Below are 27,688 nucleotides of genomic sequence, written 5' to 3' on the forward strand. Positions count from 1 at the left end.
TGAGCTTTACTACGAACCAGTAGTCATCTCTTGATAGACATACTGGTTATGGGTATTGAATCTGCGTAACATCATATGGATTAAAAACATTGGTGCCTTCATTTAAGATTTCCCCCTGACTTCTGTAATTGTTTTAATAAATTACTAATTCTATAAGATATCTTTAACGCAGAGCTTATTGTTGTTCCCCTTTCCCACAGGGAAGTTCCAGATTAGATGATGAACCACCAGCTATTCCTCCCAGATTACCGCCGCCTCCAAAGATCCAGCCTCGTGTTCCTGCATACACGGGGCCTTTTGATGGACCTCTGCATAGCCCGCCACCTCCCCCTCCAAGAGACCCCCTTCCCGACACCCCTCCTCCTGTACCCCAAAGGCCTCCAGAACATTTTATAAATTGCCCCTTGAATCTGCAGCCTCCGCCACTTGGACGATTACATCGAGACCAAGATTGGTTCAGGGAGGTCTGCACCGCTCCAAACTCACCGAGTACTCCTCCCAGCACGCCGTCTCCCAGGTCCCTGCGCCGCTGCTGCGGACTTAGCACCAGTCACAACAGTCTCATTCACAGCTCTGCTCCCCCCGTCCCTCCAAGGCAGAACTCGAGCCCACAGCTACCGAAACTGCCACCAAAGACTTACAAAAGGGAATTCTCCCAGCCGCTTGGTCACAGACTAACATTGCTGCAAAATTCTGAAAGTCCACATTGACCGCAACCAGAATAGTCCTTGACACTGGATAGGGATCAGTGTGTTTCCTCTCTCCCCCCCCCCATAATTTATTTGGACGGATACCAAGGCGCTGAATTTCAACTTTTATCCCGCAATGCATGAGGAGGGCCGTAGGGGCTTTTTATGCCTATGGCAGCAGGATTGAGGTCGATGGTCTCACACTCAAGTGCTACTGATCAAAATCGCAGGAAGCCATTTCCAGGGGAGCAGACTGTTTCTTTCCACACTATGGCCTTTAAACACTATAACAGCATGCATCTGCCTCAGGTGAAGAGTCATTGCCTTGTCTTGTACACAGTGCTGGCCTATCCTGCCTGTGCGATGGCATTTTAAGGGTGTTTGGTGTTTTTTGGAAAGAGAAGCTGTTTTTTTTTCTTTTTCTCCTTTTTTTTTTTTTTTGCACTGTAACTTCCAAAAGACCAATTCCATCAAACACCATTTAAATGCACTTGGATCCTGTAGTTGTGAAGAACGTGCATTTAATGTACATAATTAAGTAATTATATATATATATATAATTTACTTTTCTTTTTTTTAACTTAAGCACTAGTGGCCTTTTCTTTCACAAACTGTAATATATATATATATATATATATATATATATATATATATATTATTATTAGACGTATAGTGTAATTGAAAACTTTTCCGGGATCATAACATGTACCATCATCATTCCTACTAACCTCTTCATTGCCAGAAGTGACTCTTGCTAACCCTTTATGTCTGAATGGGTGCATCGCCGATGGCTTTTGCCTTTTCTTGGAAGGAGTTAAACGGGTAAATGACATTTGCTTGGTCTTGAATGCTCCAAAATGCCCAGAAAGTAAGCAAATGGATCCCCAAAACCCAATGAAATGCACTACATGATGGCATGCGAAGCACTACCTAATACTTAACATTCCTGCTAATGGACTCAAAGGAAGATTGTTACGTGTGCAGAATTTCTAACGTGCCTTTTAAGTTAGCAGGTAAAAGCCAGATTTCATCAAAACACTTGCCTGAGATGTCAGAATTTGAAGTTTACTTGCCGCTAACATTTTGATTTCTGCACCATCGGCAATGTTTTGTCTTAAACCCCATCCCAGGCGCTTGAAGACTTAGGTTAACGGACTTTGGTTGAGGGGTGGAGTAGGCAACTCATAAATGTTTTGTGTTGTCGGCTACTAGCATTTCTCCCCCAGCATTAGAATACCTTGTCTTATACACGTGTTTTAACACTTAAAGAGACAGAGCGGTGGGTGCCACTGCTTTGGCATGCGGGTAATTAAAGGTCTTACCTTCAGGTGTAAAATGTAGACCAAATTAATGCGGCCTGAAATAATGTCTTAAGTATCACCGTCTGTAAAGTGAAACGTGTGATCCCCTCCTGTCTTCTTAGATAACACAATGCAATTCAAAAAGTGATTTTGTAGAAGTTGCAGCATCCTTCGCTAGCGTTCTTTCTGCAAATACAAAAAGATTAAAGGACTTGCATTACTCGGATTTCAAGAGTTGCTACAGAAGGCGCAGATATATATATTTTTTTCTTTTATATTTAAGGAATAAAGAGCTAACTTTTCTTTAAGGCGTTTCTTAGGATCGCACTTTTCTACATGTTTGGCCTGAAAACATGCAAATCATGCAGTTTCTCTACTAAACCAGGAGGCTTACAGGTATAATGTCAACATTGGGGGCTGCAAACCACTATGGCCTTTGTGGCCCTAGCACGTGAGCTAAAGAGAATCTGCAGTGTGAATGTACATACATACCACACAGGTTCCGGACGAGACTTTTCTCCTTATGTCTTTTCCGTCCCGTGTCTTACAGCGGCCTCCAGGTCTAGTAAAAAGGAACTGCTCAGGAGAAGACTTTTCCTATGCTTTTAATGTGGATAACTAAACGTCATCAGTACTGTTTAAATACAATTACCGTTGACATACCCAATGGCTACAATTTTTTTCTCCAAAAATGTCCAAATCACCATACTTGGTAGCTGCCTGATGCTTTTGGGACAGCAGGGTGTATAGAATGGCTATTGACTTAAATCAAGTCATTTAAGAGGGAGTCCATAAACTGCCATTAAGTCTGTTTTTGAAGCTGAGCCAATACAGTTTAAAATAAAATATTGCACTTTTTCGTTCAAATACAATAGAGATACTACTGGTGAATTCTCCCAAAAGTTTTTCTTAAAATATCTTCCAATTCACTCATTTATACAAAATCCGGCTGTGGTGTCAGAAAACAAGTTGGGTTAATCCAGGATAATATGCGCGAATCTGGAAAAACTTGGAGGTAGTTATGGATATGCATGTTCTGGACAAAGCTTTAGGGGCACTTTTTCTCTCTCTGTCTGGATGCAGACCACAGTTTTCCATGTCTTAAGAGCCATGACAACACATCTCAATAAACTGATGACATAATCATAATAAAGATAATTTTCAATGAAAAGTGCTCAAAATGTATGGCAGACGATAAAAGCTGCTGTGGCTGTTATTATGAGCTGTCCACCAAAAAATTTAGATAATTAGGTTAAAACTATCTAAACATAAAGTAGCCCTCCCAGACTTTATCATATACGCAGCATATGGTCCATAGTAGCTTAAAACATTTTATTTAAAAAAAAAAAAAACGTAACAAAACTGCAATGAAAAGGCAGACCTCTTGTGAGTATTATGGTGACTCTTGCTATCTAGACAGTTTGGAGACAAGGACCATTTGTTTTTATCTTTCCATCCCATTTCCAAATGAGAACAGACTTTGGAATGCTGCAGAATTATTGAAAATGGCATATTTTAGATTTTCCCCTACAGAGCCTTTGATTGCACGCAAATTAGCGTCACAGGAGCAGTGTTTGTACAGATGTTAACGAGCCACGTTTTATTCCTGTTCTGTGGCCTTTTATTGTGCTTTGTATCAGTGTTCCTAAAAGTTGTAATAAATCACCTTAGTCTTATCCAGCTGTTCACTTGTTTTTATTGTGTATGAAAGTGAATTTGTGAATTTTAATGTAACATATTGATAGAAATAGGTGGAACTTTATGTTTTTGCTTAAAGGGACAATCTAATGTCTCATGGTTACCAACAAATAATGCATATTAAAGCACTTTGTAAGCATTTGTGAAATGTGTTAAAATAATGATTTACTTTTCAGAGACCCTAAATCCTACATTCTACAGTTTACCGTATTTCCCCAAGTACGCACTCAAATCATGCTCAGGCAGCCAGTACATGCACATCACTTTCAGCCTCCCTCTTCCCCCTCCCTGTGCCCCCTACACACGGATCCATGCTAACATACATACATACATGCATACATACATTTACTCCCCAACCTTACCTGAACTGCCGATCTTCTGCTGCCGCACACCGACTTCCGTGGGGGGCGCTGTTTCCCCTCTGCCTTGCTCGACGCGACTGAACAGGAACTGAGCGGAGTCATGTGGATGCGATGTGCATTCACGTGACTCCACCGGGTTCCTGTGCAGCCGCGGCGGATCAAGGTAAGCAGCAGTAAGTTAAAAAAAAATCTACCACCACTGTATAAGACGCACCCAATTTTTAGACCCCATTTTTCTAAAAAAGAGGTGCGTCTTATACATGGGGAAATACGGTAATTTGTATAATAAACCTATTAACTCTTTACAGATGAAACATTGATTGATTTATAGATCCACTTTATTGGCATGCTGGTGACAGCATTTGTGTTACATGCATGACGAGTGCTTTGTATTGATAAATAGTAGCCAGCCAAAATAAACTAATAGCTCACTGGTGGATACAACTCCTGTTTAGTCGTATAACTAACTTGTATTCCTAGAGCTAGCGATAGATAAATTAATTCAAGTGATTGCGGTCTCTACACTAACTAAATAGTAATAATTAGGCGGTAAAAAAAATTTGAATATTAATTTAGGAAAAAAAGAAAGCCTGAATATAAGACTACCCTATAAGAAAAAAGTTTTACTAGTAATTATTAATTCATGTAAACTATTTTTTCATATTTAATAAAAACTATGATTGAGAAAAATGCAATTTTTTTAATCTCCTTTTACCTCCTCTTATAAGCGAAAAAATACAGTAATTCAGGTCACCAGTGATAGTAAAAATCGCTGAGCTGCTTAACGGACTATTATTCCTTCAAGACCCGTTTGCCTCTGATGAAGCCAACGCGAGGATCGGCGAAACGCGTGTCGGGTGCTTCTGAATCCGGTGTTTGTGGACTTGCTCATAATTTCGTTTATAGTTGCGCTATATGCGAACCTTTCATTTCTTGGGATATACTCACACTCTGTGCAGCTGCAGCAGCCGATCTTCCTCCCTATCCTCCTCGTTGAGGGATTGATTGGCAGCCTGTGCTATAAAATAAAGTATTCTCTGCTGATACAATGTATACAGATCTCACACCGCTTGGCTGTGTTCCCAGGCATGTTACAAATCGCTCCAAGTGCTACGCTTTGCTTGATTTTAAGAAAACCCCTAAAATCTGAATATTTAGGAAAAAAAGAAAAAGCCTGGATATAAGACGACCCTATAGGAAAAAGGTTTTACTAGTAAATGTTAATTCATGTAAACTATTTTTTTTTAATAAAAACTATGATTGAGAAAAATATTTTTTTTATTTCCTTTTATTTTCCAACCTGCCCCCCAGTTATGTACATCTGCTTCCAGGCTTGCCACTCTGCCCCAGAAATGCCTTATACCCCCTATATGCCACTGTGCCCCATGATATGCCTTTTAACCTTCTAAATGTCACTGTGCCCCATGGTAAGCCTTTTGACCCCCTGTGTGCCACTCTGCCTCCAGAAATGCCTTATACCCCTATATGCCACTCTGGCATAACCCCTAAAGGGGATTAAAATGCATATCTGGAGGCAGAGTGGCATTAAGGGGGTTAAACGGCATATCATAGAGCACTCTGCATACAGAAATGCCTTGTGCCCCCCATTTAACACCCCCCAAACTTACCGGTACTTCTGACTCCCTGGTGTGTAGTGGGTAGAGAGGGTAGACGTCTATGCGATTCGCGTAGACAACTTCCGCTGCAGCCGGAAGGAGGTGCCGTTAGCAGCGGGGGTTGTCTGCCTCCATTGCGCATACACCCTCCAGCAGCGGTGCGGGGAACTCTCCTCTCTGACAGCCAGGGAAGGTCTGTGCGATGGACGCAGACAACCCACCGCTGCTAACCGCTCCTTCCGGCTGCAGCGGAAGTTGCCTACGCGAATCACGTTGACGTCTACCCGCTGCCCCGGCTACACACCAGGGAGTCAGAAGCACCAGCAGCGGAGGTTACCAAACAGGAGGATCCAGGTCCCCTGCAGCTCTGCGGGGGATCTGGATCTTACTCTCATAATCAGACCTCTATTTGAGGTCTGATTATAAGATGACCCTGATTATAAGACAAGGGGTATTTTTCAGAGCATTTGCTCTGGGGAAAAAAACCTTGTCTTATAATCGAGCAAATACGGTATAGAAAGCAGTCTCTTCATTATGAGAGAAAGAGCCGGCACTCTCACTTACTATATACTAAGACACTGGCCATCACACCTTATGCTGTGATTACTGCGATCTGCTGTATCGGTCTTCATCTCCTATTAATTATCCTTAAAGCTCCTACTCGCAGTAACCCTCTCTATACCACATCACCACATCATGACATCATGATAACCGTGCTTATACACCAAGCATTGTTAGTAATATACACATACAGCGCACCAGATCATGTTTCCACCATGAGCCCCTCACAAAAATTTAATTTTATTAAGTTTAAAGATGAACGAAAACATAAAAAACATATTAAATCTTACAAATGGTGAGTGTGTATTAGTAGTGATGTATCAGTATCCCCATATAGGTCAAGAGTGAGGTTTAATACAGTGATGTAAGTTTGTTTCCCAAAATCACATCCTAAACATTCTTCTATAACCCCTTCAGGACCGGGATTTTGATACTAACGTGTCGCTAAAGGACCAGAGCCGTTTTTGTGTTTTTGCCATGTCTTTCTTCAACTGTAATTTCTCTCTTATCAATTGATGCACCCACACAAATCATATATTGTTTTTTTCAGCACAAGTAGGGCTTTCATTTGAAACCATATTAAGCTGGGTAGTACATTGTTTTGTTTGAAATAAACTGGAAAAAGTGGGGAAAAAATGAAAAAAAAGCATTTTTTTACAGTTTTGTATACATACAAATTGTACACACATTGAACCAATGGGAAAAAATTATCCCAAATATATTCATTAAGTTGTCCTGATTTGGAAACCACCCAACATGGCCAGGATTTTTATCTATTTTGACCAGTATAGGGCAAATATTGCAAGGCATGCATTACGTTTTTGAAATGTAATTTTTTTCAAATTTGGCATGGTAGTCTAATAACTGGAATAGTTGTCACAGATACTGATTATCCCCCCAAAATTATATGTTTATGAACAGTAGATAAGTCAAGGTGTACAACTAGGGTCATTTTGACACTTTTCAAACAGGGATTTTATCGCCAATTGCTGCCAAATTTTGAGGTATTTTTATGTTTTTTTGTTTTTTTTTGCATATGTTGCAATGTTGCTTTAGATTTTATATTATATTTTGTATAGAATATGTGCAACTGCAGAACAAAACACCAAATTGTGTTCACCAACATCCCCCGGTTCCAACAAGGCCTCACATGCATGGTTCATGCATTTTTTGAGGAAGCTATGAGGGCAAAACTGGAACATGCGCATTTTAGTTTTCAAATTTGGAATTTTCAGAAATTGGTTTCCTGAGCCCATATCCCATTTGGGACATTTTGGAAGCCCCCCACTGTAAATTACCCCATAAAAGTATATATTTATGTACAGTAGACGAGTCAAGGTGTTCAACTAGGGTAGTTTTGACAGTTTTCAGCCAGCCATTTCTTCACTGATGTCTGCCAAACTTCACAGGGAAATTATTTTATTGCATTTTTAACGCATACATTTCAATGTTGCACTGAATTTCTTGCACAGCATAAGTGCAACAGTGGAAGAAAACACCACATTTTGTTCACCAACATCCCATGAGTCCAACAAGACCTCACATGCATGGTTCATGCATTTTTTTAGGAAGCTATGAGGGCAAAACTGGAACATGTGCATTTACATTTTTTTAAATATTTTTTTTATCAGATTACTTGTAAGTGACAGGTTTAGGCCGCTGACATCAATCAGGGAGACCGATCAATAATCAGCGACTTAAAATGTCACCGACAAGTGATCAGGTAATAATTATGATTTTTTTTATTAATTAATAATTTGTGTTTTTTCATAATTAACCTAGATGACCCCTCTCTCTTTGTAGAGCAGGGTCATCCATGGGCTGCCATAATGATCCGATCACTCCTATTGGCCAGGAGCGATCTGATCAGCCCAGCCCAGCATTTGACCTGGAAGCACCCTGGACTTTCAGGTCAGTGCTGTTATTTTTCTTTATTATTATTATTTTATTAATTATTTATTTATTTTTATTTTTTTTATTTTTTTTTATTTTTCTTTATTATTATAATTTTTTAATTTTTTTTTAACTCTTTCAATGCTGATGCTCCATTGAAGCACAGCATTGACTGATATTTAGTCCCCACAAGCTTGTGGGGACTAATATTAACCCCTGCAATGCTGCGATGGGGGGTCATACACAATCGCAGCATTGAAGGGGTTAATTGAGGAACAGGGGGGGTAGGGGTTAACTGAGCAAGGGAGGGGGTGGGGGGGCTGGTCTCCACACTCATGTGGAGACCAAAGAACCCTGTCTCCCTGTCCCTGAAGCTGCCTCTGGCAGCTGGGACACAATCTCCAACAGACTGGAGATTGTAGGGGAGGAGTCTCTCTGATCAGTCCTACAGGACTGATCAGAGGACTTCTGGGGGGTCGTTTTTGCTGTTGCTGGTCTGCCTGGGCTTCCAGGCAGACCACCAGCAGCAGAGCCCCCTACAAAACGGCAATTAACCCCTTCAATGCCGCGATCGCGGCATTGAATGCCGCGATCGCGGCATTGAAGGGGTTAACGCTGCACTGACGCTCTCATGGAGCGATCAGGCAGCAGGGGGGTGTTGGATCAGGTCCCCACACTTGTGTGGGGACCCATTCAACACCCCCCCCCCTTCCCTGAAGCTGCCTGTGGCAGCTGAAACCGCGATTGCAGATTTTTCTGCAATCGCTGTTTCTGCCTACAAAATCACTCCGTGGGAGTGATCGTAGGCTTGGGGGCGGGTTTAGACAGGCTGTGATGTCTGCCCAGGAGTCCTGGGCAGACAGCAGCAGTAGCGCCCCCACGATCACCGCGATTGTGGTGATGTGGGGGCGTTTTTTGGAGGAGACGTACCTGGTACGTCCCGGTCTACCGGTGACTGTTAACCAGGAAGTACCAGGTACGTCCCGGTACGGAAGGGGATAAAGGCAGTTAAGGAGAAGTCCTCATCCAAAGCCTTCATACAGTCGCATTCTAGTGATGGGAAGTTTGGATCATTAAAATGAATCGGATCATATCAACTCCTTCACTGAAATGATCCAATTCATGATCCGAATCTTCGGATCACTCCATGTGACTGTTTCCCAGTCCCTCCCTGCAGGCACACTAACAATTGGCCCGCCCCTTTCATTATAGTCAATGAACCCTTCTGTCTGCCTACTCTAGTGATGTCACTGAAGGCAGAGAATCGTTCAAAGATTCGAACCTTGCAGGGATCCGAATCATACAGGGATTCGAATGATTCAGAGAATATCACCATGCTTCTATAATAAATACATTAATCATCACTTCCCCAGGATTTAGATTCCCCCGTTACCTCTAACTGCACTTTCAGTTAACATTATTAAATTAAATAAATTAACTCTCAATTCTCAGCATTAAATTAATCCTTAACATCCCATCAACCATAACTGCCTCTAAAATTAACCCTAAAGACCCCATTAACCATAACTGCCTCTAAATTAACCCTTAACACCCCATCAACCATAACTGCCCCTAAATTAACCCTAAATACCCCATCAACCATAAATGCCCCTAAATTAACCCTTAACAGCCCATCAACCATAACTGCCCCTAAATTAACCCTAAACACCCCATTAACGATAACTGCCCAAAAAAATTAACCCTAAATACCCCATCAACCATAAATGCCCCTAAATTAACCCTTAACAGCCCATCAACCATAACTGCCCCTAAATTAACAATAAACACTCCATTAACCATAACTCCCTCTTAATTAACCCTAAAGACCCCATCAACCATAACTGCCCCTAAATTAACCCTAAATACCCCATCAACCATAAATGCCCCTAAATTAACCCTTAACAGTCCATCAACCATAACTGCCCCTTAATTAACCCTAAAGACCCCATCAACCATAACTTCCCCTAAATTAACCCTAAATACCCCATAAACCATAAATGCCCCTAAAATAACTCTTAACAGCCATTCAACCATAACTGCCCCTAAATTAACCCTAAACACTCCATTAATCATAACTGCCCCTAAATTAACCCCAAACACCCCATTAACCATACCTGCCCCTTAATTAACCCTAAAGACCCCATCAACCATAAATGCCCCTAAATTAACCCTTAACACCCCATCAACCATAACTGCCCCTAAATTAACCCTAAATACCCCATGAACCATAAATGCCCCTAAATTAAAACTAAACACCCCATCAACCATAAATGTCCCTAAGTTAACCCTTAACACCCCATCAACCATAACTGCCCCTAAATTAACCCTAAATACCCCATCAACCATAACTGCCCCTAAATTAACCCTAAACACCCCATCAACCATAAACGCCCCTAAATTAACCCTTAACAGCCCATCAACCTTAACTGCCCCTAAATTAACCCTAAACACCCCGTTAACCATAAATGCCCCTTAATTAACCCTAAAGACCCCATCAACCATAACTGCCCCTTAATTAACCCTTAACAGCCCATCAACCATAACTGCCCCTTAATTAACCCTAAAGACCCCATCAACCATAAATGCCCCTAAATTAACCCTTAACACCCCATCAACCATAACTGCCCCTAAATTAACCCTTAATACCCCATCAACCATAAATGCCCCTAAATTAACCCTTAACAGCCCATCAACCATAACTGCCCCTAAATTAACCCTAAACACCCCATTAACCATAACTGCCCCTAAAATTAATCCTAAATACCCCATCAACCATTGATGCCCCTAAAATAACTCTTAACAGCCAATCAACCATAACTGCCCCTAAATTAACCCTAAACACTCCATTAATCATAACTGCCCCTAAATTAACCCTAAACACTCCATTAATCATAACTGCCCCTAAATTAACCCTAAACACCCCATTAACAATAACTGCCCCTTAATTAACCCTAAAGACCCCATGAACCATAAATGCCCCTAAATTAACCCTTAACACCCCATCAACCATAACTGCCCCTAAAATAACCCTAAATACCCCATGAACCATAAATGCCCCTAAATTAACCCTAAACACCCCATCAACCTTAAATGTCCCTAAATTAACCCTTAACACCCCATCAACCATAACTGCCCCTAAATTAACCCTAAATACCCCATCAACCATAACTGCCCCTAAATTAACCCTAAACACCCCATTAATCATAACTGCCCCTAAATTAACCCTAAACACCCCGTTAACCATAACTGCCTCTTAATTAACCCTGAAGACCCCATCAACCATAACTGCCCCTAAATTAACCCTAAACACCCCATTAACCATAACTGCCCCTTAATTAACCCTAAAGACCCCATGAACCATAAATGCCCCTAAATTAACCCTTAACACCCCATCAACCATAACTGCCCCTAAATTAACCCTAAATACCCCATGAACCATAAATGCCCCTAAATTAACCCTAAACACCCCATCAACCTTAAATGTCCCTAAATTAACCCTTAACACCCCATCAACCATAACTGCTCCTAAATTAACCCTAAATACCCCATCAACCATAACTGCCCCTAAATTAACCATAAACACCCCATTAATCATAACTGCCCCTAAATTAACCCTAAACACCCCGTTAACCATAACTGCCTCTTAATTAACCCTGAAGACCCCATCAACCATAACTGCCCCTAAATTAACCCTAAATACCCCATCAACCATAAATGCCCCTAAATTAACCCTTAACCGCCCATCAAACATAACTGCCCCTAAATTAACCCTAAACACCCCATTAACCATAACTGCCCCTAAAATTAACCCTAAATACCCCATCAACCATAGATGCACCTAAATTAACCCTTAACATCCAATCAACCATAACTGCCCCTAAATTAACCCTAAAAACCCCATTAACCATAACTGCCCCTTAATTAACCCTAAAGACCCCATCAACCATACCAATTTATTAGGCAATTTATCTGGAGTACATGCAATTTATTTAGGGGCAGTTATGGTTAATGGGGCATTTAGGGTTAATTTAGGGGCAGTTATGGTTGATGGGGTCTTTAGGGCTGATTTTAGGAGCAGTTATGGTTGATGGAGTATTTGGGGTTAATTTAGGGGCAGTTATGGTTGATGGGGTGTTTAGGGTTAATTTAGGAGCAGTTATGGTTGATGGGGTGTTAAGGGTTAATTTAGGGGCAGTTATGGTTGATGGGGTGTTTAGGGTTAATTTAGGAGCAGTTATGGTTGATGGGGTTTTAAGGGTTAATTTAATGCTGATAACTGAGGGTTAATTTAATTCATTTAATAAAGTTAACTGAAGGTGCAGTTAGAGGTAAAGAGGGGCAAACTAAGGGGAATCTAAATCCAGTGAAGATTATTAATGTATTGATTTATAGGAGTATGGTGTCAGTGATATTCTCTGAATGATTCGAATCTCTGTAAGATCCGGATCCCTGTAAGATTTGAATCCTTTGAATCATTTGCATCAATTTGTATCACTGAAAAGAATCGGATCAAATGAACGATTCGTTCATGATCCGGACATCACTATCGCATTCACTCTGCAATTCCCTGATATTAATGTCACCTTTTATATGGGGCACTTTTTCAATTGTAATAAAACTGAGACACGCAATGTCTACCGGCATGCTGCTGTTGAACATGGTGGGAGATATTGGTGAACTCTTAGTAATGTACAGAAGAGAGCTGATATGTTCAAGAATCCTCAATCTGAACGCCTTAAAAGCTTTCCCTGCATATCGCTTGCCGGAGAAACATTCAATTCAGTAAATCACCCTGGTAATTCAGCAATTGATTAAGTAGGCTTAATGACATTGATATCTTGCCTTGGTTCCTATCAAGAGTAGTGACCGCTCGGGATGCGGTAATTAGGATGGTCGGGCAGACATGGTGGGTGTAGAGAGGTCATTGGTTATGTTTTTGGCATGTAAAGGACACACGTGTTGTAGTCGTATTAATACCGTGTAACTGCAGGTCTGTTTCAACCGGCTCTCGTTAAGGCATGTCACAGCTTTCTTGGGGTATCTCTATAAGATCCAATACTGAAGAACGGCGTTACTGCAAAACATGATCAGCATTTTACCAGTTTATCCAAGTGTAATAAGAATGCAATAAAACGTCTGAAAATGTTACCAAACGTCCCGCTTTAAGGTCTTTATTTTTGTTGCAGGAATAGTCTGCAGGAAGGCGCTGTGGTCATGGCATCTGATGGCTGGAGGTCCCCATCTACCTGGTTTCTCTAAATTAAAGCTGCTGTTCTACTTAGACTTTTTCTCAAACAATACAAATATGACTATATAAATTCCCTAAATACCTATATTATTATGTGCTAATGTAATTTACATGGTAAACAAACATTTGTTTTAATATAATATACTGTTTGTAGTTTATTGTTGAAACTGTAGTTATTAGATCAAATACATTGTGTTCTGGGCTTATACGCAAGGTGGACAACAAATAGGACAGAAGCACGCAGGGACTGATATGAAACAAGTAAACTAAAACTTTTATCATTAATACCTTTTCATTGCATTAAAAAGAAAGCTTAATACACTGGCATAACTGCTACTTTGCAAGGCAATTGAATTCCACATGACTGTTTACATCATCACCATGGTAACTGGTCAATTGTTGTGTCATAGCTTTGTGATGTCACACATTCTAAGTGTATGCATTAGGGGATCACGAGCCCAGACAATCACTCTATTACTGAGAGTAGCGATAGTAGGTCACGTTTGGACAAACTGACTTATTCTGAGTTATAAACCCAGAAATTCTAGCTTACAAGCCAAGCTTTTGTAGCAAATCCCTGTAGTTGTTATACTGCAGGACTATTGCTATTACTCATCTGTTGCGCATCCACTCCTCATCTCATTGTAACAGGTATGTTAGGGATTTTTGTTTCATTTTACTAATGGATTAAAACACCAAAATCACTCATTGTTGAAAAAAAGATATTGTATAAAACTAACATTAAGCAAGAAACATACACCACATGCATCATTAAGGGACAGGGTTATTGTACTGGTTTTTCCTACTTCTTTCTTCAACAGTTATTTCCATTTTTCTCAGTTAGTGTCCCCACTCAAATTATATATACATTTTTTTGATAGGAAATGTTTTTAAATTCATATATGTGAAGAACAATTTTTTTTATGAAATAAAGTTTATAGCTATATAAATTATACACAGCTATTATAAATAGGAATAATTACCAATCATATATTCATTAATTTGCTCTGATTGAGAAATCATTCTATATAACTATTTCATTTTTTTATATTTTTAACCCCTTCCTAAGCATAGCTAACACATTTCCCACTAATTACCATGGTAACTACACACAATAACCAAAACAAAAAATAACCATATAAAAAATACTGCTAACAATCACAGAGAGCCAAGATGCAAGCATCACCTTTGTCTTTGGACTTTTTCCATGCATGTGATTGGCTGTAGCATGGAAGATCTGCCACTGATTGTTGGCTCTTATCGGGAGCCATCAGCAGCAGTGGTGCCCCCCCCCCCATGTTCTTGTTGATCTCTGTGATGTGGGAGCGATTTAACCGATGATGTACCAGGTATATCATGGGTCCTGCGTTACCATCTTTTCATGGGAGTAAACCTGAAGCAATGAATGTTATGCAATATTATAGTTATTGTAGTTTTAATGACTCTAATGTTCTTGGTGTCTTCTTGGTTTCCCAGCTTCAGTGATGGCAGGTAAAATGAAGATTTATTCGGATCTACCTGGCCGGTCTGATAACTCTGAAGATGAAAAGGGTGAGAAGCAAGCGCCGGATGACTCTCTTGCTGAAATCGCTGATTTTGGAGGAAAATCTTTGGATTTGACAACAGCGAATTCTACGCCTAAAAAGGAAAAAATAAGGTTTGGTGATTTCCTTGTAATATTCTGTAATCATTAATCAGCAATGCCTTTTCTTTAAACATATATGTAAGAACTTGAAACTTCTGAGTGTATCAATGATGTATTTTACCTACTTCTGATAAATGTTATCACAATGCTGGAAAAATCTTGGGTCATTATCGATATCCTGTGCATTCCATACTCAGAAGTATACATTTTTATAAGATATATAGATATGAGCATGTACTTATAGAATTTACACTCTTGTTTCCAACTATTGCATATTTTATGTAATATGTAACATTTTAAACGTGATTTTTCTTTCTTGTTTTTAGACCAATTGGAATAAATCTGACCAAGTGCAAATACGAGAGTGGTAAGTATGATCTTTAGTAATCAATGACTGTTTAATATAAAGTTACAAAAACATTTGAATTATCAGAGATCTGCAACATGCACAGAAACAATATATTCTTACACTTCTTACATCATAGATATTTTGCCCATACAAATATTTTAGAGAAACCTTTCTATGTTCTGTATTCATAAAATTGGTTTCTCGGATTTATACATCCAGTCGTTAGGAAGAATGACTAAACTTAGCTATATTATCTCATTATTCTATAAATGTAAAATAACACTTTCACTTATATTTATTCCACGTGAGAAATGCCATCATATAACAAATGACTGAAAACACTAGAACATGTGTGTAAGTTTTGCTTTTTGTTTTATTCCAGTGCGTCGGGCTGTCCAACATTGCGGATTTAAGGAGGTCGGAGATGATCAAGATTGGACAGTATTCTGGTCAGATAGTTATGTTCCTTCAAAACAGATCATGGACATGAAGCAATTTCAGGTAAAAACCACATTCCCGTTAGGGGCTGTAGATTAAATAATTGGGGTTTCAGAACATTATATTTTCTGTCACTATTTAAATGGGTCAGAATTATATGTATGTATTTTTCATCTAGCTGAAGAGAGACATATTTGTGTAAAATGATGCATTTTTACTTGAAAAGCCTTTTTTTTTTTTTTTTAACATTTGTGTATTTCTATACATTTTTATTTACAGATAATCAACCGCTTCCCCGGAATGAGCGAGATATGCAGGAAAGACTCACTGGCGCGGAATATGAACCGAATGTTCAAGTTTTTCCCCAAGGAATACAACATCTTCCCACGGACGTGGAGTCTACCTGCTGAGTAAGTCTCTAAGTAATGGATATGAAGTCTGTAGAGCGTTTAATGTAGATAATGAGTTGCCTCTTCTCTATATAGCAGCTCCTCCATGTTCTTCAGTAGTAAAGCGTGGCAGTTAATCCTCGCAATGTGAAGCCAGTTTATATATTTAATATTTATTTTATTTATAATTTATTTATTTTTATAAATATTTATTTGCATTTAATGTTTTCCAATGAGTATCATCACTTATACAGCCTGTTCTTCATTGATAAGGGACAACACAAATTACCTAACCACTATGATGGTCAGCCAGCATCCTAAAAGAAATGGACTGTGTCTGTGGTTGACTGAGCATTATGGGAGTTGTTATTCCTGACCTGAAACTTTGTTGACAAATGCAATTTTTTCTTCAGCATCAGTAATTCTAATCCCCTTTCTAAAATCCATTTGTTTGTCCCATAGCTATGAGGATTTCCAGGCATATAGTCGCAGAAGAAAAGGAGAGACCTATATCTGTAAGCCAGGCAGGGGCTGCCAAGGCCAAGGTATTTTCTTGACGTGCAATGCGGATGACATCAAGCCTGAAAAACCCATGATCTGTCAGCAGTATCTCGAAAAGGTAATAAAATGTGGAATATTACAGAATTCTATGCTTACATTATAACTGAACAGACATATTAAGTGCTCAAAACATTCAATTGTAATGTTTATGTAGTATGCTGTATATGCTATATACCGTATTGGCTCGAATATAGGCCGCACTTTCCCCCCCACTTTAAGTCTTTAAAGTGGGGGTACGGCCTATATTCGGGGTCTAGCGCCCGACGCCCGGGACATGCAGTCCCGGGCGCCAGGTAGGCAGTAGGGTTAGGATACAGATCCCCCGCAGCAGTGCAGGGGACACGTATCCTACTCTCGGATGTGCTCAGACAGCCTCCCCTGCCTGCACTTCCCACGGGGGGAGTCCCGGCAAGGGAGATTTTTAAAGCACATCTTGCAGAGGTGCCGGCAGCGGAGGTTGTTTATGCTCGCATTGCTGCTGCCGGTGAACGTCTGTGTGAACAATCTTCCTTGCCGGTACTTCCCACGGTGGAAGTGCCGGCACCGGAAGTTGAATACGTGTTATGTGTAGATGTCCCCCGCAAGACCCCATGGAGTCTGCACCGGTAAATCTGGTGGGGGGGGGACATCTTGGGGACAGAGTGGCAGCATATCTAGGGGGGGGTAGAGTGGCAGCATATCTCGGGGGGGTAGAGTGGCAGCATATCTCGGGGGGGGTAGAGTGGCAGCATATCTCGGGGGGGGTAGAGTGGCAGCATATCTCGGGGGGGTACATCTTCGGGACAGAGTGGCAGCATATCTCGGGGGGGGGCAGAAACTTTTTTCATTAAAAAAGCACCTAACTTTTAGGGTGCGATATATATGCGGGTGCGGCCTATATCCCAGCCAATACGGTATATAGAAATAGGGAAATATGAAATACTTACCTAAAGCACTTCTATGTAAGTACTCAGATGTTGTATAAGTATCTGTATACAATATAAAGTTCTGATCACTACAAAGTTCTATGATGGTTCTTGTCTGCACTTCATGAATTATACTAATATATATATATATATGTGATTTATCCACACAGCCATTCCTGATAGATGGATTTAAATTTGACCTTCGTATTTATGTCCTTGTCACTTCTTGTGACCCTCTGCGCATTTTCATCTATAACGAGGGTATTGTGCGGTTTGCGACCACCAGCTACACCAAACCCAACAGCAAAAACCTGGTAAGCATCTTTCATTGAAAATATAATGGCTACTGATTGTAAAACAAACAATAAGAAATGATTACATGATGTAGTTTTTTCATCTTAAGGAAATATGAGGGGTATGTATACTTTTATGTATGTGAGCATGAATGTCTACGTATAAGTGCACGTATGCAGAATCTGTATAAGTTGTGTATGAGTAAAGATATGAATGTGTGAGTGTGTAAGCACAGATGTGTATGTTTAAGTGTTGGTGTGTGATCATATGTGTAAGTGGTGTGAGATGGTATGTGAGTTAGCATGAATGTGTCAGTGTAAGTATTTACGTGTTGATGTAGATGTAGATGTGTTTTATGTGTGAGCATAAATGTGTATTGCGTATATAAGTGGTGAGTGTTTGTGTTAGAATGAGTGTATATGTGTGTTTATTGAGTTTGAGTAAGTGTATGTGTAAGCATGTGAACGTTTGTTAGTGCATCTACATATGTGTGCCAAAGTGTACCCAAGGGGGCAGAACAAAGGTCAAAGAAGGCATAGACAAGCTGTTTGAGGGCAATAATGGCACAGACTAGCTGTGAGGTAAAGATGACACAGATAGGCTGTTTGAGGGCACTGACAAGCTGGGGCACAGAGGGCACAGAGTGACTTTTGTGGAGGTTGGGATGGCACTGATAAGCTGCTTGGAGTCAAAGTTGCCACTCACTAGCTATTTGTGGAATATGTTGCTTCGTGAAGTTGAATTTTTTCACACCGGGGACATATGGTTTCTAGTTATGCCCCTACATGGTTCTAAGTAATCTCAATGGCTCATGCATAGCTCCTAAAATGTCGCAGGAAGAACCCTTCTTTTTGTTTGGGGGTTACAGTGAAATTCCAAAGGAATCTTTAATCTAATCCTCATGGGAAAGAAAGGATTATGCATGAAGTACCCTGGTCAATAGTCAGATATTATATAATGATACAATTCTAAATACCATAAAAACAGCTAGCCACAGGCAGCCTTAAATAGGCTGGGAGAAGGGAGATAAGTGACCAGGTAGTGGATGTAGCTAAATACCCCTATCCTGCCCAGAGCCGGCCTTAAGTGTTCTGGCGCCCTGTGCGGACTACTCCTGTGGTGCCCCCCCATCCCAAAAAAGGAAAGGAAAAAAATCTTGTCACAAAACTCCCCTTTCTCACTATCTACCACCTCTGCCCCTTCTCACTGCCTTCCCTCCCTCTGCCCCTTCTCACTGCCTCCCCCCGCCCCTTCTCACTGCCTTCCCTCCCCCTGCCCCTTCTGACTGCCCCCCCTCTGCCCCTTCTGACTGCCCCTTCTCACTGCCTTCCCCTCCTCGGCCCCTTCTCACTGCCTTCCCCTCACCCCCTCTACCTACTTCTCATTATCCTTACTTACCTTGTTGAGTCCTGCGGTGGGAACGGGAGGCGTACGTTTTCTCGCTCTGCCGCTCTGGATGTTAAATAAAGTTAAAACAACAACAAAAAACCCGATGCTTTAATTTAAGTCCCGGGCTCAGCATGAGATGCCGGCACCACGACGGCGTCATGGAGAGTGAGGGGCGCCGAGCAGTTGCTGAAAACTTCACGAGCAACCGCTCGGCGCCCCTGCCTGGGACTTAAATTAAAGCATTGTTTTTTTGTTGTTGTTTTAAAAAAAAAAATGATGTTTTAATTTAAGTCCTGGACAGGCGCCCCTGTTGCCATGGCGGCCTGTGCGGCCGCACAGGTCGCACACCCCTAAGGCCGGCCCTGATCCTGCCTGGAGCAGAGACAAGAGACCCAGGGAAGCAGGAGACTCTGGGTCCACCCTGGACAGTTCCCAGGAATTACTGTTTAATGTAACGATATCAATATTTTTTTATATTTTTTTTCTAGGATAATGTCTTTATGCATCTGACCAACTATGCAATTAACAAACACAGTGCAAACTTCATCAGAGATGACGTGAAAGGGAGTAAAAGGTGTGTAATTATAACCAACAAATATTATTTATTATTATATATATATATATATATATATATTTATTTTCTGATGTTTGTTTTTTTAATTCTTTACCTCAACAGAAAACTTTCAACACTGAGAAGTTGGCTGGAAAACCATGGGTACGATACAGTGAAAATATGGAGTGAGATCGATGATGTCATCATCAAGGCCCTGATTTCCATTCAACCGATCTTGAAGCGCAACTATCAGACATGCTTTCCATACTGTGCTGGTAGCAACTCCTTCGAGATCATCGGCTTTGACATCATTCTAGACCAAAAGTTGAAGCCATGGCTCCTAGAGGTAACAGTAAACATTTTTAACTGGAAATATGTATTAATGTATAAAAGGCAAGGAATAAACTCATAATCATACATAGAGCTAGAAAAAACTGTAGAAAATGGCAGAACATGAAATTTTCTATGCTGTAAAGACTTTTGCATTTCTGTCCAGAATGTCTGCGGACAAGTTAATCGCATGCATCATAAAACTAGTGTCAGTACAAATATCATGCTTATAACACATGCAATATAAAATCGATCAGATGCTAATATTTCTGCATTTCTTCCTGTTTTATATTGTAATTGGTGTTAATTCCTCTGTATTTGTAACCTTTTTGTATTCCACGGTTCCTCATCATCTGCTCTGGACATCCAACAAGCAATGTTAGCAATGTTCGGAGCTGATGTCCACCATCCTAAGTGCCGGATATGACATCACAATCCAGTGCAGTCTGGAGTTAGGTTGTGGTGAGTCAAGTGTGTCAAGTGTGTACGTGTAGTATAATGTGTATATATATATATATATATATATATATATATATATATATATATATATATATATATATATATATACTGTTTGTTTTGGTGGATTCCAGACTCTTTAAACATGTAACATTCCCATGAGGCTATTTTTTCCTAGGACAAACTTCAATTCAGTAATTAGTTTAATAAACTCATATTTTTTATCTATGCTCATGCAGGTCAATCACACTCCAAGTTTTACCACAGACTCACGGTTGGATCACGAGGTCACAGATGCACTGCTGCAGGACACCCTTAATATTATCAGAATCCGTGCCAGCGACAAAAGACAAGTTATTGAGGAAGAGCGCAGAGTTAGAGAGCATTCAATACAATCCAAGCTCCCGAAGGTAGCAAGGTGTGTTTGAAGTCATTCCATTTCATATTGCCTTAGAAGCAGAAGTCATTTTTTATTATTATTATTATACTTTCAATGACCTCATAACAATGAAAAACAAACTTAGCTTCTCCCATAGCTTTACATTGTAATAATATATAGCCAATTGTAGTCATATTAACTCAAGGCAATAAAAGAACAACAAGGATGTTATGAAAACAGATACAAAATATACATATATTTATATGTTTCAATGGAATTGTGCACACAACATCCAAATAATCTAATGAACAAGAGAGAACCATCCATCTGCACAAATAAATAATAATAATAATAATAATAATGTGTGTTTTTGTAAAATAGGAGACAGGGATTGGTGAAAACCCAGACATCTTGGCTGGAGCAGGTAGAAAAGTATGAGGACAGTCACCTTGGAGGCTACCGACGGATCTACCCCAATGACAAAGCTGAGCAGTACGGGAAATTCTTCAAACCCGGGAGTTTAGTGTTCAAGCAAACTGCAACTTCCAAAGCAAGAGCGGAGTGTGTCAGGTCAGTTATTATTACAAATACAGTGCCTACGTTTACACCTTGGTTACAGCGGCTTCAATGTGAAATGCAAAACCGTCAAATTATGGTAGAACTATTATCCATACCTGTAACCATTTTCCCAAGTAACTGGTGATCTATCCAATGCTCAATGGGTCAGTTGAAAGGCAGAACTTCTCCAACCTGCCCATTTACACCACAGAGGACTTTGCCCAGCCTCATAGCATGGTGGGTCTGCACATCGTAAGAACTGAAGTATAGAAGATTAGGAAGAGTCTGCCGTATTTTGTCTTGTTGTCCATCTTGAACAACATGAAAGGTTTTCTGTGACCAATTATTTGAGGTCATAATAACGCAAATAAGGAAACCCAAGAAACTTACACTATTCTCTTTATTATTCTATATTTTTGAGCTAATTATTTTTTCATAAGAACCTTGATTTTTTGTTTGCAGGAAGCAATTGGAAGAGTTTAATCAAAAGCAAGAGCCAAAGCGCGTTCCCTTTGGAATGAGCCAGAGATTAAATCCGGATGCTGTCCGAGGAGAATCAGCGAGTGAAAAGCCTGTCACATATCACGTACCAACGAGGCCAACTTGTCCTCCTCCTACTAACATTAGGAGTATGGAAAGAAAGGTATGAAGTTCCACAAGTATTAAAACTTATAATGCCACAACTGTATGAGGGCAGTTACGCAGAACCAGTTAAATGTTTACATTGAAAGCTTGGTGTATAAATGGTGGGTTAAGCAAGCTTTTTAGCTGTATAGTACATACTATTTAGCCTTTTGGAAAAACATACCAGTAAAATGTATACTATTTATTTTTAACTTACCCCAGGGAAAGTTTAACAAGAATAGTAAGGTATCTAACATACAATACAAACCCAATATTCATCCCTTAATGCATGGGGTAGTTCCTCAAGGGTTCCTTGACATTTAAGAGCAGGAGAAACATATTTGTTAATTTTTTGTATGTATGATGTAGGCAAAAGATCTGAGATAAAGCTTTATGGGGAGGATAAACATGCTTCCATAACCATTTTTCCATCTATTTGCATCTTTCTGAGGTTGTTAACTTACGGCTTAAGGCTACTGTTCAGCTGATAATGATAGCCTGTGTCATTTGGTCTTTATTTAAGTTTTGGTAGCCAAGTTGCTGTTTTGTATGTACAAAGTGACGTTGATAGAATAGTTAAATCGTCTTTTGGATTTCCTTATGGTTAGTATATAATGATAAAGATCATGTGATGATAGTGATAACTCACATCTTGTTGTTTTCTTACAGCTACGCTTTATCCGCCCACCGGTACTGTGTCAGGAATCAGAAACTGTAACTGTTCTCCCGTTGCCTGATTTGAGATCGAGGCACACGACATCATTTCCCAGTGCTCACACTGCTCCCAGCCATCACTCCAACAGGGATGTGCCACAGTTGTCCAGACTGTTTCAGCCAGGAAGAGCAGCACCTCCATCTTCCCAGCATCCTGCGGGGAGACAAATACACCAGAGAGTCGTGCAAAACGTCCGGGCAACTGCTGCCGTCAGTGAGCCAGTTAAACAGCCGGCACGTGACAGCCAGAGGAGTCTCTCCGGTGCCCGAACCAAGGCTGCACAGAGTAAGAACATTTATTTATACAAATATTCAGTTTGAGAGTAATATCCATTAGCTTACATACTGGGGTTCATTCTTGAGAACACAATCTCCAGAAAATCGTAGATAAGCTAAAATCTTTTTAAGCTCCACTCTTCTTGGAAGCAAAGCTATTGAGTTTTTCCCTTCATAATGCATAGCGGAGTCAGGAAGACCCAGCGGGTATTTTTTGTGTAGCGTATTCCAACATGCATTTATTAGTTTAAAAACTACCAATGAAACTTCCAGTATTGCTACATGTTTTTAAAGCACATTTTACATATAAGGAAGAAAGATGTGTTTTCCATTAAAATGCAGTAACTATTGATTACATTGTAGCTAAATCTCTATATCATTTGAAGTCTGTTTACAAAGTTATATACCTAACAAAAAGGTAAATATGTAGCAATTCCTTATACGTTTGTGTACTAGAAGTCAGAATTTGACTTACTTTTATGTATAGTGTGTCTACTACAAATTTAATTTTTTTATTTTACGATATTTTTCCTCTCAAAAGACCCAACATGCAAGAAAGCATCCGGTGTTTCTTCTGGCTCTCTGAAGAACATTGTCCCTGGAGGAAGACGTCCTGAGGAACCTCGAAGTGGTTTTCTTCCTGTTATTCCTGGAAATCGGTCTTTAGTTGCTGCTCCATCTTCTGCACAAGTTACCCGACGCACACGTCATTGAAAGCAACAGACTGCGGGTGTCGCAACCATGAACAGGAACAGGTAATGAAATGATTTACTAGAATCTTGGTCATTCTACAAAGAGGCAGCATGAAAATACCGGATTCTTCATACATGGTTTACATTTGTGTTTCTGTTTTAGGAGATAGATCTGGATGTGAGAAAGCCACCACCACCACACCTTCGAGATGCATAAAACGGGCCAACAGTTCAATGTAAGTACTGAAACTACTGGGGTCGTGTCTAGCATAAATGTAACAGAAAATATATAAAAGCTAGTTTGTTTTTTTCTTTATACGCATCAACACTAATAATATTTTGTAGCAAACATCAAAATGCAATTTCTAACATTTTATTATTTTATCTAATACAGGGAATTATACCATCAAATTCCATCATGGGGAAATATACCATCAAATGCCATCATGAAGAAATATACCATCAAATACCATCATGGTTAAATATACCATCAAATACCATCATGATGAAGCAGACTGGGCCCCAAATAAACATCATACTGTTGTACCCCAAACTGTTATATGTCTTGTACTATTAATCCTTTACATCAGGGTGGGGAATTGTGACTGGACCGCCACTCTAGGGCACCCAGACTGGAAGCATAGGACATCCTTGCCTCAAACAGCCTCCCTGTGCCATGCACCCCCTCCTCCACTTATTCATCCATGCTATCACACACATATTCATCGACTCATACACAAATATTAATTCATTGACTCATTCACAGATACTCATTCACATATACTCATTCACAAATATTCCTTCACTTCACTTCATTCAGTCACTCAATCACACATACTCATTCATACCCTCCTCCACCCCCTTACCTGAACTGGAAAGGTCTCTGTGTTGCTCGCAGACTTCAGCAGAGGCCACTGCTTCCCTTCTCGATTACCTCCCAGGGGAAGCAGGAATGCAGCAGGGTCTTGTCACGTAACGTGACGTGATTCTGCTGGGTTCCAGCCTCCTCTTGGCGGTACAAGAGATGTTCCTTACCAGGGCTGACATGATACTAAAGAGGGGCTAGCCTGATGGCATAAATACAGTACGTGAGGCTGGCTGGGGGTAATATGCAGGGGTGTGGGGGCATTAATTCACACGGGGGTTCTGGTTTAGGGCATCATATAAATCAATACTAAAGGGGAGCTGGGTGGTGGGATAAATATACAATGTGGTGCTTGGCTCAATCTATAATAATTGGAGTCAAGGTGTACTACTGTCTGGGTTAGTACATTGTTATTCTCTAGAAATAGCTGAGCCTCAATTATCAGTTCTTGTTTATTTATTGGGTTTATCAGTATAGATTCATTTAACCTCCAGTTATTTCTAATATTATAATCTAAGTTATTAGAGATCTCCAAAAACACCGGGGCATGATCCGATCTTGGAATCTCTCACTACATTTAAATGTTTTGCTTTTATCAAGAAATAATCTATGCGTCAATATGTTTGATACATATTTGAATAAAAGGTATAATCTCGCTCTGTTGAATGGAAAACTCTTGAACAGTCATACAGAGAGTTCTGTAACAGAAATTCTTGAATTCCAGGAGAGGAACTACCAGATCCTTTTAAATCTGATCTAGAAAAGCTACGGTCAGCATTAAAATCGCCTCCCATCAAGAGAATACCACTCTGAAGTGTGTCGATTTTAGTAATCAAAGATTCAAAAAAACGTAGCTAGAATCAGTTAGGAGCGTATACATTAACAAAAGTGATAATTTGGTTAATGAGCCAGCCCTGTAGTATGTAGATTTTAATTCAAGAGCCAGCCCTGTATGATGCATAGTTTAATCCGTAGGCAAGCACAGCATTTCCCCGTCTTCCTTTAAGTAAGAGAATACATATAAAATTACTTCCAAAGTGCCTTGGAAAAAGTGGGGCCCTAAAGTTTTCCTTTAAATATAAGCCAGAGAGGTAAGTGTTAATTAGTTTAACCATTGCATTGTGTATTATTTCTGTGTTATTAGAATTTGTCATGGTGTGACCTCCCTGAGTCGGACTCGGTGGAGACAGAACTCTTATTGTTGCTGCGTGAGTAGATAATCCCTGGATAAACTGAGGAAGTGCCATTTGCCCGTCTGTGATGCCCTCTGCGAGTCTCCTCACACTCTTCTGCCATCTGCCAGTCTCCTGAGACTCCGCTACTGTCTCCCGGGACTCCGCTACTGTCTCCCGGGACTCTGCTACTGTCTCCCCGGACGCGGCTGCCACCTGAGAGTCTCTCCAGACTCGGCTACTGTCTCTCCGGACTCGGCTACTGTCTCCCCGGTCTCGGCTGCCACCTGAGAGTCTCCCGGACTCGGCTGCCACCTGCCAGTCTCCCCAGACTCGGCTGCCACCTGCCAGTCTCCCCAGACTCGGCTGCTACCTGCCAGTTTCCCCAGACTCGGCTGCCAGTCCCCACAGACTCGGCTGCCAGTCTCCCCAGAATCCGCTGTCATCTGCCAGTCTGCTCTGCTGTCTGCCATAGTCTGCTGCCATCTGCCAATCTCACCAGACTCTACTGCTTTCTGTGAATATCCTCAGACGCCACTGCTACTTACCCCTCTCTGCTACTGTCTAACAGTGTCCCCACACTCCGCTACCTTCTGCCAGTCTCTTCAGACTCTGCTGCTTTCTGCCAGTCTCCCCAGACACCAGTGTCATTTACCCGTCTCTGTAGCTGTCTGCCAATCTCCTCAGAGTACACTGCCGTTAGCCAGTCACACCAAACTCCACTCCCATTTGCCGGTCTCTGTTGCCGTCTCCCCGCACTCTGAAGCCATCTTCCTTTCTCCCCAGACTCTGCGTCCATTTGTCTATGTCCACTGCCTTCTGCCAGTCTCCCCACACTCTGCTGCCTTCTGTCTGTGTCCCCAGACTCCGCTACTGTCTACCAGTCTCTCCTGCCCTCTGTCAAAGTCTGGTGCTTTATGCCAGTCTCGCCATACTCTGCTGCCCTTTGCCCGCCTCTGCTGCCTTCTGCCACTCTCCCAAGATTCCACTGCCATTTGCCCGTCTTCACTGCTATCTGCCAGTCCCCCACCTAGTCTCTGCCATCTGACAGTCTGACCAGACTCAATTGCCATTTGCCATTCTCCGCTGCCAGTCTCCCCACACTCTCCTGCCATTTGCCTGTCTCCATCGTCTTCTGACAGTTTTCCACACTCTGCTGTCTTCTCCCAGTCTCTTCAGAATTCGCTGCCATCTGCCAGTTTCCCCAGACTGCTCTGCCATTTGTCTCTTTCCGCTGCTGTCTCCCAGTCTCCCCAGCTTCTTTTATGTTGATTGTAATGGACGAAAGTAAAGATTCATTACAAATAGACCACCATGTGCCCTTTTAATGTGCCCGCTTTGTATGGCAGGATTCCCCATTATACCCAGCTGAGCGTTACTGGGATTTGCTGCTTCAGTGTCACTTTGCGCTGGTCTCAGATTTGATTTGGTCTCCCATGTATTATTGTCACGTTCTACCCAGGCTGCGGAGCTGCATATCTCAATCTTGCTTCAGTTTCATGTTTTACTTCAATCCGTTCCTGGATTTCCATATGCTCTGTTCTGATCTTCCATTCCTTGCTTCTAGTTCTGCTCTTTGCTTCAGCTCTGTTTCCTTTATAAGGTGAGCCCCACCTGTTATGTTTGTCTCAGTCTGCAGTCTACAGGTCTCATTGCTATGTGTTGGGATTTCACGTTTGGTTTGTTTGGTACCTCCGTAGGAAGGCTTTAGCGTTAAGACTCACCGTCATT

At 40.9% G+C, this 27,688-nt stretch overlaps 2 protein-coding genes and 1 long non-coding RNA gene across 3 annotated transcripts in view; all 3 read left to right on the top strand.

The window, feature by feature from the left end:
* SOS2 (SOS Ras/Rho guanine nucleotide exchange factor 2) overlaps nt 1-773 on the top strand; it is a 28,618-nt gene extending 27,845 nt beyond the window's left edge. The window contains exon 23 of the mRNA XM_053475307.1: nt 201-773. Within this exon, the coding sequence (XP_053331282.1) occupies nt 201-710 (510 nt within the window). The 3' untranslated portion in view covers nt 711-773. The remainder of the gene's footprint in view (nt 1-200) is intronic.
* Nucleotides 774-15,827: 15,054 nt separating this feature from the next.
* LOC128505104 (tubulin polyglutamylase ttll6-like) lies at nt 15,828-23,273 on the top strand. Its single transcript, XM_053475405.1, has 10 exons — nt 15,828-15,863; nt 16,080-16,210; nt 16,652-16,808; nt 17,826-17,969; nt 19,827-19,912; nt 20,015-20,237; nt 20,917-21,095; nt 21,438-21,626; nt 22,077-22,257; nt 22,908-23,273. Exons 1-10 carry the CDS (start codon nt 15,843-15,845, stop codon nt 23,271-23,273), a joined length of 1,677 nt encoding a protein of 558 aa, XP_053331380.1. The 5' UTR covers nt 15,828-15,842.
* A 504-nt stretch (nt 23,274-23,777) lies between these two features.
* LOC128505036 (uncharacterized) lies at nt 23,778-24,374 on the top strand. The gene is made up of 3 exons (XR_008355524.1): nt 23,778-23,983; nt 24,084-24,156; nt 24,315-24,374. It is a non-coding gene; the product is annotated as an uncharacterized LOC128505036 (long non-coding RNA).
* Nucleotides 24,375-27,688: the final 3,314 nt, after the last annotated feature.

Source organism: Spea bombifrons, chromosome 9 (assembly GCF_027358695.1).
Source record: "Spea bombifrons isolate aSpeBom1 chromosome 9, aSpeBom1.2.pri, whole genome shotgun sequence".
Lineage (NCBI taxonomy): Eukaryota > Metazoa > Chordata > Amphibia > Anura > Pelobatidae > Spea > Spea bombifrons.